Raw genomic sequence first — 14,369 nt, forward strand, 5'->3', positions numbered from 1 at the left:
TAAAAATTGAGCAAACGATTGTTGATATTTACAGAAATGTTTAAAGATTTTTTTTAATTTAAGCCTGAGTCAACATAAATTAGTTTTTATTTTAGTTTTTATCGGTTTGAATAAATCATTCGTTTTTAAATGAAGCAATGAAGTAAATGAAAAAGGTTCTTTATGACCGAAAAAGAAGTTTAACAACTTTTATCGCAGTTTGTTGTTGTAAAATCCAGTTAAATCGGAGTTAATCCTGATTATCTGATGATCTGAAGCCTCCTCAGACGGCAAGTCTGCGCCTCTGATTCACATCTTAATCTGTTTGGGACAAAACAGCCTCGAAGCAACTGCAGCAGCGGCAACAGCAACTCCGGGTAATGGAGGAGTAATGAGGAGAAGGAGTCGAGAAGCTGCTGAGAGGCTGCAGGAACAAAGAAAGACGAGCCAGAGAGACGTCCACAGGTCAATAATCTTGCAGCGGCAGCAACAGGAGCAGGCGCAGCAATGGGAGCAGCAACAGGAGCAGCAACAGGAGCAGGAGCAGCAATGGGAGCAACATGAGCAGGAACAACAAAAAGAGCAGCAACAAGGACAGCAGGGGCAAAAGCAGCAGCAGCAGCAGGAGCACCAGGAACAACAGAAGCAACAGGAGCACCAGGAGCAGCAGGATTAATAGGGGCAGCAACAGGAGCAACAGGAGAAGAAGCAGTAATGGGAGCAGCAACAGGAGCAGCAGTAGCAGCAACAGCAGCAACATTAGCAACAGTAGCAGCAGGAGCAATAACAGCACCAAGAGGAGTAGCAACAGGATCAACAGAGGTAAAAGAACAGCAACTTCTAATTGAAAAAACAATCAAAGCTACATCAAAGGCTCACTACTGTTTTTACTGGTCAACCAGGTCCAGATCATGGTTACACTGGTCCTTGTGTTGATCCATTGATTCCTGAGCCAACAGGGAAAGAAAGAGGAACACACGAACAGCTGCCAGCATTAGCCACATGCATTAGCCACAACAGCAGCAGCTCTTGGAGTGGTGAGAGAGACGACTGTTGTCTGCATCCACTTTAAATGTTTGTCACATTTGCAGCCTGTGTCTTTACTCCAGTGGGGGTATTGGTGCTAATTTATCAGTTTAACTGCCCCCAGAATCTCCCACAGGCTCTGCTGGGGCTAATAAAAACATGTTAATGCTGTTGCTCCACTGGGCTGGAGAATGTCTGCTGCACCACGGAGGCCCAGCAGCAGCACTGAGGCCTGACAGGCCCTGACAGGCACACACACACACACACACACACACACACACACACACACACACACACACACACACACACACACCATGCTGAGGTCAAATAACAGAAAACCAAGTTTCACTGAGAACAGCAAAGACTGGAGCCCATTAAAACCAGTCTGACCAGCCTGTCTGGTCCATCGGTACACCTCCTCAGCCCTCTGGTGGAGAAACCTCGAGGTGATGACCAAACTAGTGAAGAAGGGAAGGAGAGAAGAGCCAAAGAGCTGAACCTTTCCTGGATCTGAGTCTGTTGTGTGGTGATGAAGAAGGATTCTCTGGGGAGATGCAGCAGAATTCAGATCTGATGAGAGACGTCCTGACAGCTTTGTGTGTGTAGGTAAATCTTATCAGGGTTTTAAAATAACTTTTTATCAGTCTGGAGCTTTATTACATCCATGGCAGTGAGCTGATGTCCACTGGGCTTGAGGTCATCTAAAACAGGAAGCTCTGTTAGTTTAGCATCTCCACCTTCCTCAGCCAGTTTTCAAAGTGTTCTAAATTGTAAAAAGAAGCTGGATTTCCTCAGGACAGATTTCCTCTTTGGTGCAGCCTCTGCAAGAACTAATAGATTCTAATAAATGACCTAATTTAAGATCCACATTCGTCCAACCTCTGCTGAACATCAGGCCGCTGAGGCCCGTGGGAGAAATCCAGCAACAGAGAAAGTGACACCTCAGATGCTCCTCATACACTCCTTAGATGCTCCTCAGTGTCTGACGTCAGAGATCTTGGCTGTGGATGTTCTCAAGCAGCCTCTTTAACTGGTTTCCTGTGTGCAGCACTGGCAGACAGGGAGGAAGAGGAGGAGGGTGGGGTGGGGTGCTGGGCTCGTCCATCAGCCCCACACATCTAAATATTTATGCAGTCCTCCACATCCATCCAAATGCTGCTGCAGCGTTCTGGGTCTAAAAGTTTTGTTTCTGGGAAGATGCACGAGGGCGCCATGTTTAGATGATGCTCCCCACGGAGATTTATCCCAAACTGTCAGCCCTGACAATAACACTCATAAATTCTGAAGTGTGTGTGTGAGACTGAAAATCATTAGAATCATTAATTGTGTGTGTGTGTGTGTGTGTGTGTACGTGTGTGCATGCATGCGCAGCAGCTGGGAGAGTCTGGCCGTGTCACTTCTGATATCCACACATTAATTTACTGCATCTAAATTCTGTTCATGCAACTAATTTATGATGTTTATTTTCTAGTTGGCTCGATAAAACCTCAGATGCTTTATTTGCTCCATCTGGCATTAAATTAAATGATAATTTTTTTTTCACTAACTAAAAGTATTATTGAGAAACCTTCAGCTTTCTTCAGTATTAACACATTTATTATTCCTGGTTTATCACTAATATCCAGCAACATTAGCAGGAACATTAATAGTTAATTAAAAATCTAGTTTTCTACTGAAAAACACAGATTATATCTGATTATCAAAAAACAAATGAAAGTTCCATTTGAACCTGGTCAGTTATAAAAAATATCTCGTTAGAAACATAAACAGTGTGTAAAGGTGATTTAACCAGCATGTCTGTGTGTTATATTCCATTTCTGAGGTTTTTATATATAAAACTTTGGATATTTGTCAGTAAATCTGATTTGGGATCAATCTGGAGACCTTGGGGGGAAGGGTGTGGTGAGAAATGTGGGGTCAGGGCTATTTTCTGGTGTGCCTGTATGTCAGGCTGATTAACGACCCCTTCCATCCAGGATGTCTGAAGCCACGCCCTAATGGGAGTACACTGGATTCACTTCCTGTCGCAAGGACATCCAGGTCCATTTCTGCTTGCAGGTACCAGATGGGTCTCTCTGAACATTACGCAGGTTTGTTACTGATGTACCTGAACCGAAAGGACACCAGTCTGGCTTCTGGTTTCAACCCAGAGTTTCCAGTTTCTGCAGGTTTGAGCTGCAGGACCAAAACTATGATTGTGAAATTATAAAATAGCCATTGATGCTCAAAACTCCAGAACTGTTCTGGGTCCACCACCTTTACCCATGACCCCCAACAGAGGATGCCGCTTCATTGCTGGTGGATCAGGTAACGAGAATGTTTTAGTCTCACCTGCTGTGGACCTCAGCTCTGACCAAGCCCGCTGCTGGCCCCCCAACCCCCACCTGAGGGCCCGACCCCTGCTCCTGAGACCTTCCTATCCATCTAATGGATCAGCTACCGGTTAAGCTCACTGCGGGGGCTTGTAGGCCACAGGGAGGGACAAGAAACACAGGGCCAGTGAAACCAGAGCTGACAGAGGACAGCAAGTCTCTGTGGGGCCCTGGAGCAGGTCTAATCCTGGTTTCTCACGAACCAAAAATGGTCAGGATCTTCCTGATCCAATTGATCCCTTAAGGAAACAAGGAGACACAGGTGAAGTTCTCTTGGCACTCGTGCAGGCAGCACCAAGAGAAGACCCTGCTTCTGCGAGGAGCTGCCACTTTATTTACAATTCACAAAAACAGAGTTTTACAGTAGCGGCGCCACTTCCTGTCCTCCGCTGCCATCTTTGGTTTTCTGCTCCAAAGGTTCTTCAGACATTAAAAGTTGCTTCCTTCCTCATATGATTGATCTACAGCTCAGCTCTGGCTGGTACAGGCTCACTTTACATCATTTATGTACAAGCTGTTTTAAACGTAAATATCAGCTGATAGATGGAGTTGTGCTCTGGGCATCAGCAGCTAACTGAAAGGTTCATTTACTGGTTTCTATGGTTTAGTTAATGTTTCTAGTGGTGAAGTGCAAAAACAAAGAGATGCAAAAAGGTGTGACATAGACGCAATAACGTTCTGAATGTTCAGAGACCTTCAAGCTGCAAAGGGGATAATTAATGCAGCACTTTTACTGTTTTATCTTCTTGTTCAAACATTGGAATAGTGTGAATATAAGGATAAATTAGGGAGTTTGTGACCCGTTTTCTGACCACTGGCACCAGTATTCTGACTAGTTTCATGTACACTAGATTTAGGGTGGAGCTATGCGCCCCCTTGTGGCCACCAACAAAACAGTCAAGGTAAAAGATCAGATTTGGCTCTGGATCTGTTTAAAGCCCTGAATCTCAGTCACTGGGTTCTTTAAAATTAAAAAAATACATATAAAAAATAAATGTCTTTAAATGTAAGTCAGCACTATAAGGCCAGAGCTCTGGTGTTTGGGGGGGGGGGGGCTTCCAGATTCAGCTCCAGAAATAACAGCAGAAATATGGAGCCAGACGGACAAGAGAGAAACAGGTCAAACTCGACTCTTAAGGGAGAGATCATGTGTTCCTCAGCCCTTCCAGAATGCAGCATCAGCCTCTTGTTCTAATGTTTGGAAGACGTGTTTTTACCTGCTAACTAAACCTTGTGCGCTTAACAGACTTCAGTAAACAAAATAGAATTTCACTTTAAGCTCTGGAACTTCAGAAGTTTGTGGCGGTAAGGAGGTCATTTATCTGCGTCTCTGTGGAGCCGCCGATCATGCTGCCGCTTGGTGAGGATGTATTTGAAGAACTCATACACGGACCAGCTGATGGCCGTGGAGGGCATCTGGTAGATCACTCGGGCTTGAACGCCTTTGAAGAAGGCGGGGATGCCGCCCATCCGGTACACGGCCCGGAAAGCCTCGCCAAGGCCTGAGATGTGGCGACCAGCGGAGGCCGAGGCCACCCCCGTTTGCATCACATGTATGGTCTGAGCCTCCTGCGTGTTCAGAAGGGTCTTGCAAACATCGAGGGGAGTGGTGGCGGCGGCGGCCACGGCTCCGGCCAGGGCGCCCGACAGCATGTGGGAGGAGGGGTTGTACTGTCTGTGGGGGTTGAGGAGCTCCTGCAGGTACTCGTAGGTCATGAAGTGCAGAGCCTGGAACGGCACATTCATGGTCAGCTGGGTCGTGTAGCTGCGATAGAAGGCGGCCAGGCCCTCCTGCCTGAACAAGGACCCCATGCAGTGCAGCACGCCACGATACGGAGAGTTGAACATCTGCAGCCGCTGCTTCACCACTGCAGGACAGTCACAAGACCAAGAGGAAGGAACATCACACAAGGAATACTGCCGACTGAGTAAAAAACGGTCGACCTGTAAATTCAAGTTGAGTCACATTATTGTTTATTGCTGGAGCGCCCCCTGACGTCTGAATGGTGGAACTGCAGTATTTAAACAAAGAATACACCCGTGTGAGACATTTTACCTTCAGCTGGGTTCATGATGGCATCATGCAGCAGCGTGGCCATGCAGCCTGCCACTCCTACAGGAAACACAAGCATCTTGTGAGAAATAGTTTGGCAAAAGTGTGTTTGTGCTGATGGAGGGGATTTTACCGTTAGCAAAGTGGCTGTTGGCACCGGGATGGATGGCGTCACTCAGAGAGAACTTGATCTTCTCATAGCAGGTGAAATAAAGTGCGTGGGCTGGCCCCGCTCCCACCGCCAGCACATTTACTCCTCTGATTGGGCGCCACACACCCTCGGTCCGAATGATCTGCATCAGAGCGTCCGTCACGTTCCGGTAGTGTGCTCCTGGCTGTGGGTGCAGGCTCTGCATACGAGTCTGTGAACACAAAGTTAACCTTTATTGACAGCAGCTGGGCTGACACCATTCTTCAGTATCCGAGTAGGGAGGAGTGTGATGCTCACAGGTTGGAATGGGTGAGATAAAACCCTGATCACAGTTTAACCTTCACCATGAGCAAAGTGGGTCAAAGCATCCATGGGGACCTTTGGTTATTTTCCTGCTACTTCCAGTTTTTACATTCATGAACAAATTCAGAAAAAATGTTTTATCTTGCAATTCTCTTATCTTCAGCAATTCAAACAAAGATGGTGCAACTCTGAGATTTCACAATCGTCGCTGTGTGCAACATTTCCCGGTGCTGCTTCTGTCTACAGAGGGAAAACATCCCTGAAGGACTGGTCACTCCAATGGAATGTGCTCCGTCACCCACTGGCAATAATTCCAAGATGTAGAAAAACTGCAGCCGAACATTTTGAGTTATGAGGGAGAATTTATTGTCACCGGGGAAAATTCTGGGATGACAAAAGGGTAAAACAAACATCACATAAACAGAAAAGTTGCCCAACCTGCAGCAGCGAGTCTGAGGAAACACCGATGGTGAAACAAGAGAATTTCCAGTCGGAAGTCAGCAGGTTCTACTTCATTTAGCTCCAGTTGGTGGTGACGTGCGTTTCCTCATCAGCTCATCATAATTATTAATATTATTATAGTTTTATATCAGGAGATCACATCAGATGAGATGTCATGGAAACATTGGCCTAAAGCAATTAAACCTAAAACACTGAGAAGCAACTTGTCATGACTGAAAGCCCACAGAAATCCAGTTGTTCCTCATATCACCTGACCAGGAACTGAATGATGGTGAGAAAGGTTTCCAGTTAATTCTTCCTGAATGACTGAATAGAAACTGATGCAGGAATTAAATAAAACCTGTATCCTTGATAAAGGTTATCTGTAAGCAGCTTAACAGTCAGCATCTGAAGAACGACGACAACTTATTGTGCCTTTTAATCCCCATTTAAGCAAATGTTAATTATTTACGACCAAAGACGAAAACATTGACTGACGTGTAAAGAACTGCGCAGTTTTAATTAACGCCGTCTGGGTACATATTTAATGTGAAACTCGGAGCCGATTTATTGTGGCTTTTCTGTTTTGTATAAGCATAAATAAACTATGGATCACTTTCAGGCGTCTGATAAAGGACGTATGTTCGTCAAGAAAGGGAACTTGAGCTAGAAGGCTAGCATATGCAAGTCTATGTGAAAGGAAACTAATTAACAAAACTTAGTGTATAGAATTACTACAATATAACGGATGCGTCAATTTAAGCACACCTGTCCCACTTTAGAAGTTTACTTTATTTAGCCTGTGTTGTCTAACTTTCTTGCGGATAACATTAATAATTGTCTAACCTCTGTTAGCATGTCGAGCGCAGGCTTCTACTGAGGCCTGCATGACAACCTAGCAGGCTAGCTAGCTTACGCAACCAGTGGCTGAAGTCTTGACTTTTACTTAAATGCTATAAATTACCTTGAGTGTCGCATTGATCACATACCTTAACACAGTCGATGGGGTACATAAGGCAGTGCTCCATGATTCCAGCTACGGCTCCGGCCAGCATGTGAGTGCTGGTGGCGACTCCCTGAGGCAGTCCTTCATAGTCTATTTCAGGTTCCACAGGGGACGAGTTGTCAGGAGACGCTCGATGTAACACCGGGCCCACATCCTGGGCCCCCGCTATTCTCGGTGGAACAGACCTGCTAAACTCCCCCATGGCCTCCATCGCCCGGTCGCCCAACCATCGAAACTCTGCACCGGCTGCTGCGCTGGTCACCCGGCTGTCTACGCCCGGTGTTTCCAAGGGCGTTCGTCGGGGCACGAAGCCGTTTGCCTCCATTCAAGACAGAGGTGGGGTATTTTCAAAACGTACAAGCCGCCAGCTGGTGTAACCTTCCCAGCAGTGCAACCGTTCCCCAGCCACCGACGGACCGTTTATCCAGCGCGGGACACAGATGTGCTTAGACTGTCAGTGGAACCGGCGGGATGGGTTTGGTAAACCTGTAAGTCACATGGGAGGCTTGTTCAATTCTGATTCGACAATGTAATCATCAATCAAGTAGTAGTCATTTAATTGCTTAGAATTAAAAAGGGGGCGGGAAGTGGAAATGGGAGAAGAGGGGGAGTCACGGTTCTGTAACGGGAAGTAAGTTACAGTTGCACCGTGTAAATTCGTCAAAATGTAAAAACAGTTACGTAAAAATTACAGTAACTGTGTAAACGACTGACATTTTTGAACCCAGCGCTTCACACATAGCGATCCTCTGTCATTATCAATCATCGACTCAAAGTTTATTTTTATAGTGTTTAAACATCATCATAATTGAGGCGTGCTGCACTTTTACCCTTGTTAGTCTCATGCTAAGTTGTGTGTTCTATTCAATCATTTTAATAATAAGATGGATTGTCATCATGTGGAATCGGTCCCTATTTATACCAAGCATTGTTTTTATCCCTATACTCATGAACGCACCAGAAGTACACGGTAAGAAATGTGCCCAGTGACGTAACAGGCGGATCAGCACGGAAGTCCATGGGCTCTTTGGTCACTTCCTGTTTGTCGCTTTGTCATCTTCTCTTTAAAAAGCCCTGAAGTGAAGAGGAACTAACATTTCCGCGGCTCCTGTTGGAGAATCGCTGGATTTGCTTGTCTGGACCGTGATGGCCGCTTGTAACGGTACGTGTGTGACAGATCATCGGCTCAGTGGACTGTTAGCTGGCTCGTAGCAGAATCGCTGCAGATTTATACACACAAGTAAAGTGTTGCTGCGGCGAACGTGGAAAGCTTTTATATTCGTCTGTTCCGACCGGGTCGCGTGTTTTGTCTTTATGTTGTAGAAGGTGACGGTAAAGCAGCGAGGCTGTACATCTCTGTCAGTAGTTACTGTCAGTATTCTACTAATGCAGAAACGTGAGCAGAGCAAAGGCGACCATCTGCTCTTTTCCTTCTCTGCAGGTTGGTTCTAGGTAAGAACCATCATGAGGTGACAACTGGGATATGTTGCCTTTCTGAGGACGTTGACTTTCTATGGCAAGGTGAAAAAAGTACAAATCAAAGAATGACTGATCCCAAAGATTCTAGAGATGATGGTTCCTGCTTGTGTCGGGCCTTCACAGGATCACCTTCTCCTGCCTGCCGGCCTCCTGTTACTGCAGCGTGTCCCTACTGTCTTTGGGCTGTGCTGTTCGGCAGAAGGTGCTACTGCTGCTCCTCCTCTTCATCATCTCCTTCATCCTCCTTCTTGGGGTCTATCAGAGGCAGCTCTGGGGTCCACAGCGACGCTCTGGGGCCCGAGTCAACATGTGAGTAAAGCTGATAGCCGTGAGGAGCTCCATAATGAAATTCCTGACAAAAAAACACCTTCATATTCAACAATCCAGCATTTGCTGCTCAACCATCTGATCGGCTGTTTGACTACCTGCCTCTGGTGTGTTTGGAGTGAGACTGGAACTCTGTCAACAGTCTGTGAGAACAAACAGTCTTTCTGACAGTTTTCCTGAGAGACTTCCATATGTGCCACTGCCTGCAGGTCAAAGGGTGATGTGACCAGAAACAGAGCTAGTTAATCATCCTTTAGTCTATTACAGGAGTTACACAGAGGTGACGGCTGGTGGAAGATGAGTTGCTGATCAGTTTCATGGCTCCTGTTGTCAAACCACAGAGAAGAAAGTCAATTTAACTTCATGCTTTATAATTCCCAGGTACATCTCTATGGCTGAGTCCATGGAGGCCACGGATGTGACTAACCCTGCCCTCAACTACGGGGTGGTGGTGGATTGTGGCAGCAGCGGTTCCCGGGTCTTCGTGTACTACTGGCCCCCCCACAACGGGAACCCTCACACACTGCTGGACATCAGACAGATGAAAGACCGCGATCGCGCCCCCGTTGTCAAGAAGATCAAACCCGGTGAGACAGTGTCTGAGAGGGACGAGTCCTTCTCCGCTACTCTGACTGCGGTTTAAAGAAGATGGCAGCTGTTTGTGTTCACACGCTGAGCTGGCAGTGTCTCTGATAGACCTGCTGGCTGCTGCAGATTAGATAATCTGGTTTCATCTACACCAGGGGTGGCCAACCAGTCAGAGCCCAAGAGCCACATTTTTTACTGTGTTACCGCAAAGAGCCACATCATATGTCAAACACCAACATGATAATGACAGAATTTGACTTCTTCACACACAAACTCTCAATTCAACTAAGTCCACAAACAAAAATATAATAATTAAAATATCTTTTTTTTCTCTTACTATGCATGGTGCTTAGTGGGACTTCTGGCATTCCTTGCTTTGAACAATCTTCTTCAAATCTGGCTTGTATTCAGTTGCTGCCACGCAAAGCAATTCTTTCACATGGGTGTCAGTCAGAACAGATCGATGCTTTGATTTCACGTGTTTTAGGGTAGAAAACAGACTCGCAGACGTATGTTGACCCAAATATTGACAGTATCTTAAGCGCAGCCCGTTTGACATTGGGATATTTTTCCATTGGCACACTTTTCCAGAACTCAATGGCCCCTTCCCTTAAAGCAGGCTTCAGTTGGTCCTCCTCACAAAGATCGATAATCAGCTGCAGCCTCATCTGTGACTGGTGGGGCTTTCCAACAGTGCGTCTCCACATTAAAGCGAGGAATGCAATCTGTGGCCTTTTCAGTTGTAGATCACGGAACCGAGTCACAAAGCTTTGGTGCAGGTTTTCTTGTTTGGCTGTGCATTTTTTCCCTGCCATTTTGAAGGCGAACTTGACACTAATTGTTTACTCAAAAGATCTTGTCCCTACTGAGAAACTTTGCGGTATTTTCATCTAACGCACATGCGCTTTTGGCGAAAGACCGTATTGAACTCAAGCGAAGCGAACGCGCACATTAAAAAAAACACAAACCCAAACTTCGATATGAACGTTAGAGCCGCATGAAACCAGGCAAAGAGCCGCATGCGGCTCGGGAGCCGCGGGTTGGCCAGGCCTGATCTACATGGCTGCAGGAGCGTTGTTATCAGTTACAGTGATGGTTGATCTCTAGAAAATATTTAATATTTTGCTCATTCAACGACATCATTTATTAGTTTTAGCTTCAGCTTTAACTGACAGCTGCACTTGTAACCACATCTGACTCTGCCCCCACCCTCAGGTATCTCCACACTGGCTCAAACGCCATCTCATGCCAGCGACTACCTCTCTCCTCTCCTGAGCTTTGCCGCTGCTCACGTCCCCCAGAGCAAACACAAGGAGACGCCTGTCTACATCCTGTGCACGGCAGGCATGAGGCTGCTGCCAGAGAGGTAGAGCCAGAGGAGGCGTCACATTAAAATCATTCCACAATAAAACTATATTATATGCCCTGATTAAAGTATGAACACAGATTTTAATCTCCTCCTTTATGGGAAATTGTAGCCAGCAGGCCGCCATCTTGGAGGACCTGGTCAACGACATTCCCCTGGAGTTCGACTTCCTCTTCTCTCGCTCCCACGCCGAGGTCATCTCAGGGAAACAGGAAGGTGAGAGTATGCCGCGTCAGAGGTGCATTTTTATTTAAATGAAGTGTAAAATCTTGCTGATGTGCATGTTTTTCCCCACAGGTGTGTATGCATGGATCGGTATCAACTTTGTGCTGGGCCGCTTCGATCACGCCGATGAGGGTGAGTGCAACGTTGGTCACGCTAACGTCAGAATTTGATGGTAACCAGATAAACACGCGCTTCTTACGTCTCTCAGAGGACACCACAGTGGAAGTGATGACGGGCTCGCAGAGCCAGCAGCCAATCAGTAGGCGGCGTACAGTGGGCATCATTGACATGGGCGGGGCTTCGCTGCAAATTGCATATGAGGTGCCGAGTGCCATCACCTTCAGTTCACCACAGGAGGTAAAGGGCTGCATAACTCTAAACCTGCTGACGGATCAGAGAGGAACAGGCAGGAAGTTGCCATCAGAAAGGATGCAAGTAACCTCTGAGAGGCTGTTTTCAGGAGGAGGCTGGCAAGAGTGTCCTGGCAGAGTTTAACCTGGGCTGTGACGTGGAGCACACGCAGCACGTGTACCGAGTCTACGTCACCACCTTCCTGGGCTTTGGCGGGAACATGGCCAGGCAGCGCTATGAGGACCAGCTGGTCAACGCCACTCTGGCAGACACCAGGTGAGTAAAATAAGGGCTGAGGTTGGACTCTTGCCAGAGCCGAACCTCAGTCATGGTTTCATCCCTCACTAACCGGTGTTGATGTGTGTTCAGGGTTCTGACCTCACTGGACAAGCCATACCTGGACCCGTGTCTGCCGGCTGGGCTGTCGGACTCTGTGGTGAGGGACAATCACACCATTCAGCTGAGGGGCCAGGGGGACTGGACCCGCTGTCTGCAGGTGGTCCGACCCTTCCTGGGCCTCCACAACGGCACCATGTCGCTGGGTGGAGTCTACCAGGTCCGAAGAGTTCAGAGGCCACGGACAGGGTGCCTGTCGGGAAGGTTGTTTAGGATGCTGAGCTCTGATTGGCTGATGTGTTTTCAGGCTCCCATCAACTTCAGTAACAGCGAGTTTTACGGTTTCTCCGAGTTTTTCTACTGTACGGAGGACGTGTTGAGGCTGGGGGGCCAGTACAACAGCCAGAGGTTCTCCAAAGCTGCTGCGGTATTCCCACCACCTCGCTGCTGTTTGGCTTAAAATGGTGTTTTTGTTTTTTTTAATCTGTCGCGTTTTAACAGGATTACTGTGCCACCAAGTGGTCAACCTTGAAACAGCGGCTGGAAAACAGGCTTTTCTCTCAGCATGCCGACATCGACAGAGTCAAGTGAGTTCATCACTTCACACGTATTTAATGTAGGTTATAGCCATTGCTCATTACTTCCCCCTCACACAGGAAGCAGTGCTTTAAGTCTGCCTGGATGTTTGAGGTTCTGCACTCAGGTTTCCGGTTCCCCACTAACTATCCCAGTTTAAAAACAGCCCAGCTGGTCTACAACAAGGAGGTGCAGTGGACTCTGGGAGCAATCCTGTTCAAGACCCGCTTTCTGCCTCTCAGGTGGGCGAAGCATCACACCCAGATGTTTCTGCAGTTTATCCAGAGCTAACGTTAGCATGTGTGTTTCCCGGCAGGGACCTGCAGCAGGAAACGCTGCGCCAGAGCCACTCCAGCTGGCTGCGCTCCTCTTTCGTCTACAACCATCACCTGCTGTCACTCTGCATCCTGGTGGTGCTGCTCGCCATCCTGCTCTACATCCTGCGCCTACGTAGGATCCACCAGCGAGAGCAGCGCCAGGCAGAAGCTTTGAACCTCCTCTGGGCTGAAGAGGGCGAGGCACTCCTCCCATGAGGGCAACAGATGGTGCAGAAATACGACGCTGCTGCTGAGGCGCGATGGTAACGTGCAAACATGGAATGTGGATTTCTTTGATGCAACTTTGAACCCAGAGACCAAATAAGGAACCCACTTAACAGGTGACTGATGGTCTGACGAGGATCACATGATCTTAATCTTCTGATATCGTCTGACTGAGCTTCAAATGCTACAACAAAATAACTGCAGTGTTGGTGGATGATCTCCACCATGGTGGAACTGAAGAAGATGCTTCCCTCTGTGTGAACAAGAGTCATTTTAGAAGTCGTGCTTTTTCACGCTGTTTGGTTAAAGATGAAGAATTAAAAGCTGCGAAACATCAAAAACTCAGATCAGGTGGATGCTGAGACCAAAGAGGCTCGAAGCTAAGCTAACATTGCTGTTTCCTCAGGCCACATCAGTATCACCATGTCTAATGTTTCCCTAATCAATTATGTTCACATCTTTGTTTACTGTTTGAATGTTTTAACCATATCCATTTCATCGTTGATATAATTTAACATGACATGTCAAACTATAAACATAACTGTCAAAATATAAACATTCTTTGTTATCCATCTCATCACCTCAGGTTAGCGGCATAGAGCCCATCCTGACCATACATTCCTTATAGTTTAAGTGAATTTCTTGTTCCCAACAATTTTATGATCATTACTGTATACTGTAAAGGATTTAGTGACTATAGTTTGGTCGTTCCCACATTTGTTCGCTATAATGCTCACACTTGAATGACTCAGAAGTCCATTCTGACATTTTCTTCAAAGCAGACTGATGTTGTCATCTAAGCGGTAGATTCTGTATAAGAGGCCCGAAATGGTTCATCATCATGCTTGATGTGGTTCCATGAATCTGGGGGGGAATTCTGTCATCACTGTTTCAACTTCGTTTGTTTACAAAATTGCTGATTTGTCCAAATTGTACTGATGCTAATTAAATTTAAACTTTAGGTGAAGTGAGAGACATGAACATTGCAGTTTTTGTCTGGAGCTCGCCAATGCTTCACGACTCCTCAGGACTGAGAGGCGGGTGTCCTCCCATCATCGGGAGGACCAGCCAAGGGAAGAATTCCTGTTTTTACTTGCGGAACCACTGACATCAATGTGAATGAATCTGAACCAATAAATGATCCTGATGGAACTAAAACCTGGTTTATTTCCTGTTCTCTAATCTGTCTTCAGAATGCAGGTTATTTATCAAATCTGCATTAAAATACTATTTTCCGCCCTAATAATA

At 46.7% G+C, this 14,369-nt stretch overlaps 2 protein-coding genes across 3 annotated transcripts; one reads left to right on the forward strand and one right to left on the reverse strand.

The window, feature by feature from the left end:
- Nucleotides 1-3,640: 3,640 nt before the first annotated feature.
- On the reverse strand, nt 3,641-7,807 carry LOC101072411 (mitoferrin-2-like). The gene is made up of 4 exons (XM_003972191.3): nt 7,315-7,807; nt 5,564-5,792; nt 5,434-5,490; nt 3,641-5,245 (listed from the first exon to the last, which is right to left on the reverse strand). Exons 1-4 carry the CDS (start codon nt 7,654-7,656, stop codon nt 4,692-4,694), a joined length of 1,182 nt encoding a protein of 393 aa, XP_003972240.1. The 5' UTR covers nt 7,657-7,807; the 3' UTR covers nt 3,641-4,691.
- Nucleotides 7,804-14,279, forward strand: entpd4 (ectonucleoside triphosphate diphosphohydrolase 4). 2 transcript variants are annotated; one of them, XM_011612640.2, is made up of 15 exons: nt 7,804-7,819; nt 8,404-8,493; nt 8,773-8,852; nt 8,934-9,119; nt 9,519-9,724; nt 10,941-11,091; nt 11,204-11,307; nt 11,389-11,448; nt 11,525-11,673; nt 11,777-11,943; nt 12,037-12,223; nt 12,311-12,430; nt 12,505-12,590; nt 12,660-12,821; nt 12,896-14,279. In XM_011612640.2, exons 3-15 carry the CDS (start codon nt 8,845-8,847, stop codon nt 13,110-13,112), a joined length of 1,803 nt encoding a protein of 600 aa, XP_011610942.1. In that variant the 5' UTR covers nt 7,804-7,819; nt 8,404-8,493; nt 8,773-8,844; the 3' UTR covers nt 13,113-14,279. The 2 variants fall into 2 exon arrangements, with proteins under 2 accessions (XP_011610942.1, XP_011610941.1); XM_011612639.2 differs by lacking the exon at nt 7,804-7,819 and having other exon boundaries at nt 8,271-8,493.
- Nucleotides 14,280-14,369: the final 90 nt, after the last annotated feature.

The sequence above is a fragment of the Takifugu rubripes genome, chromosome 17 (genome assembly GCF_901000725.2).
Source record: "Takifugu rubripes chromosome 17, fTakRub1.2, whole genome shotgun sequence".
Classification (NCBI taxonomy): domain Eukaryota; kingdom Metazoa; phylum Chordata; class Actinopteri; order Tetraodontiformes; family Tetraodontidae; genus Takifugu; species Takifugu rubripes.

Coding starts and splice junctions, on each gene's coding strand:
- LOC101072411 (XM_003972191.3), bottom strand. CDS start 7,656: ATGGAGGCAAACGGCTTCGTGCCCCGACGAACGCCCTTGGAAACACCG. Junction 5,793..7,314: donor ACCCCATCGACTGTGTTAAG/GTATGTGATCAA, acceptor TTGTGTTCACAG/ACTCGTATGCAGAGCCTGCA. Junction 5,246..5,433: donor CATCATGAACCCAGCTGAAG/GTAAAATGTCTC, acceptor ACTGTCCTGCAG/TGGTGAAGCAGCGGCTGCAG.
- entpd4 (XM_011612640.2), top strand. Junction 11,449..11,524: donor CTTCGATCACGCCGATGAGG/GTGAGTGCAACG, acceptor TACGTCTCTCAG/AGGACACCACAGTGGAAGTG. Junction 12,822..12,895: donor ACCCGCTTTCTGCCTCTCAG/GTGGGCGAAGCA, acceptor GTTTCCCGGCAG/GGACCTGCAGCAGGAAACGC.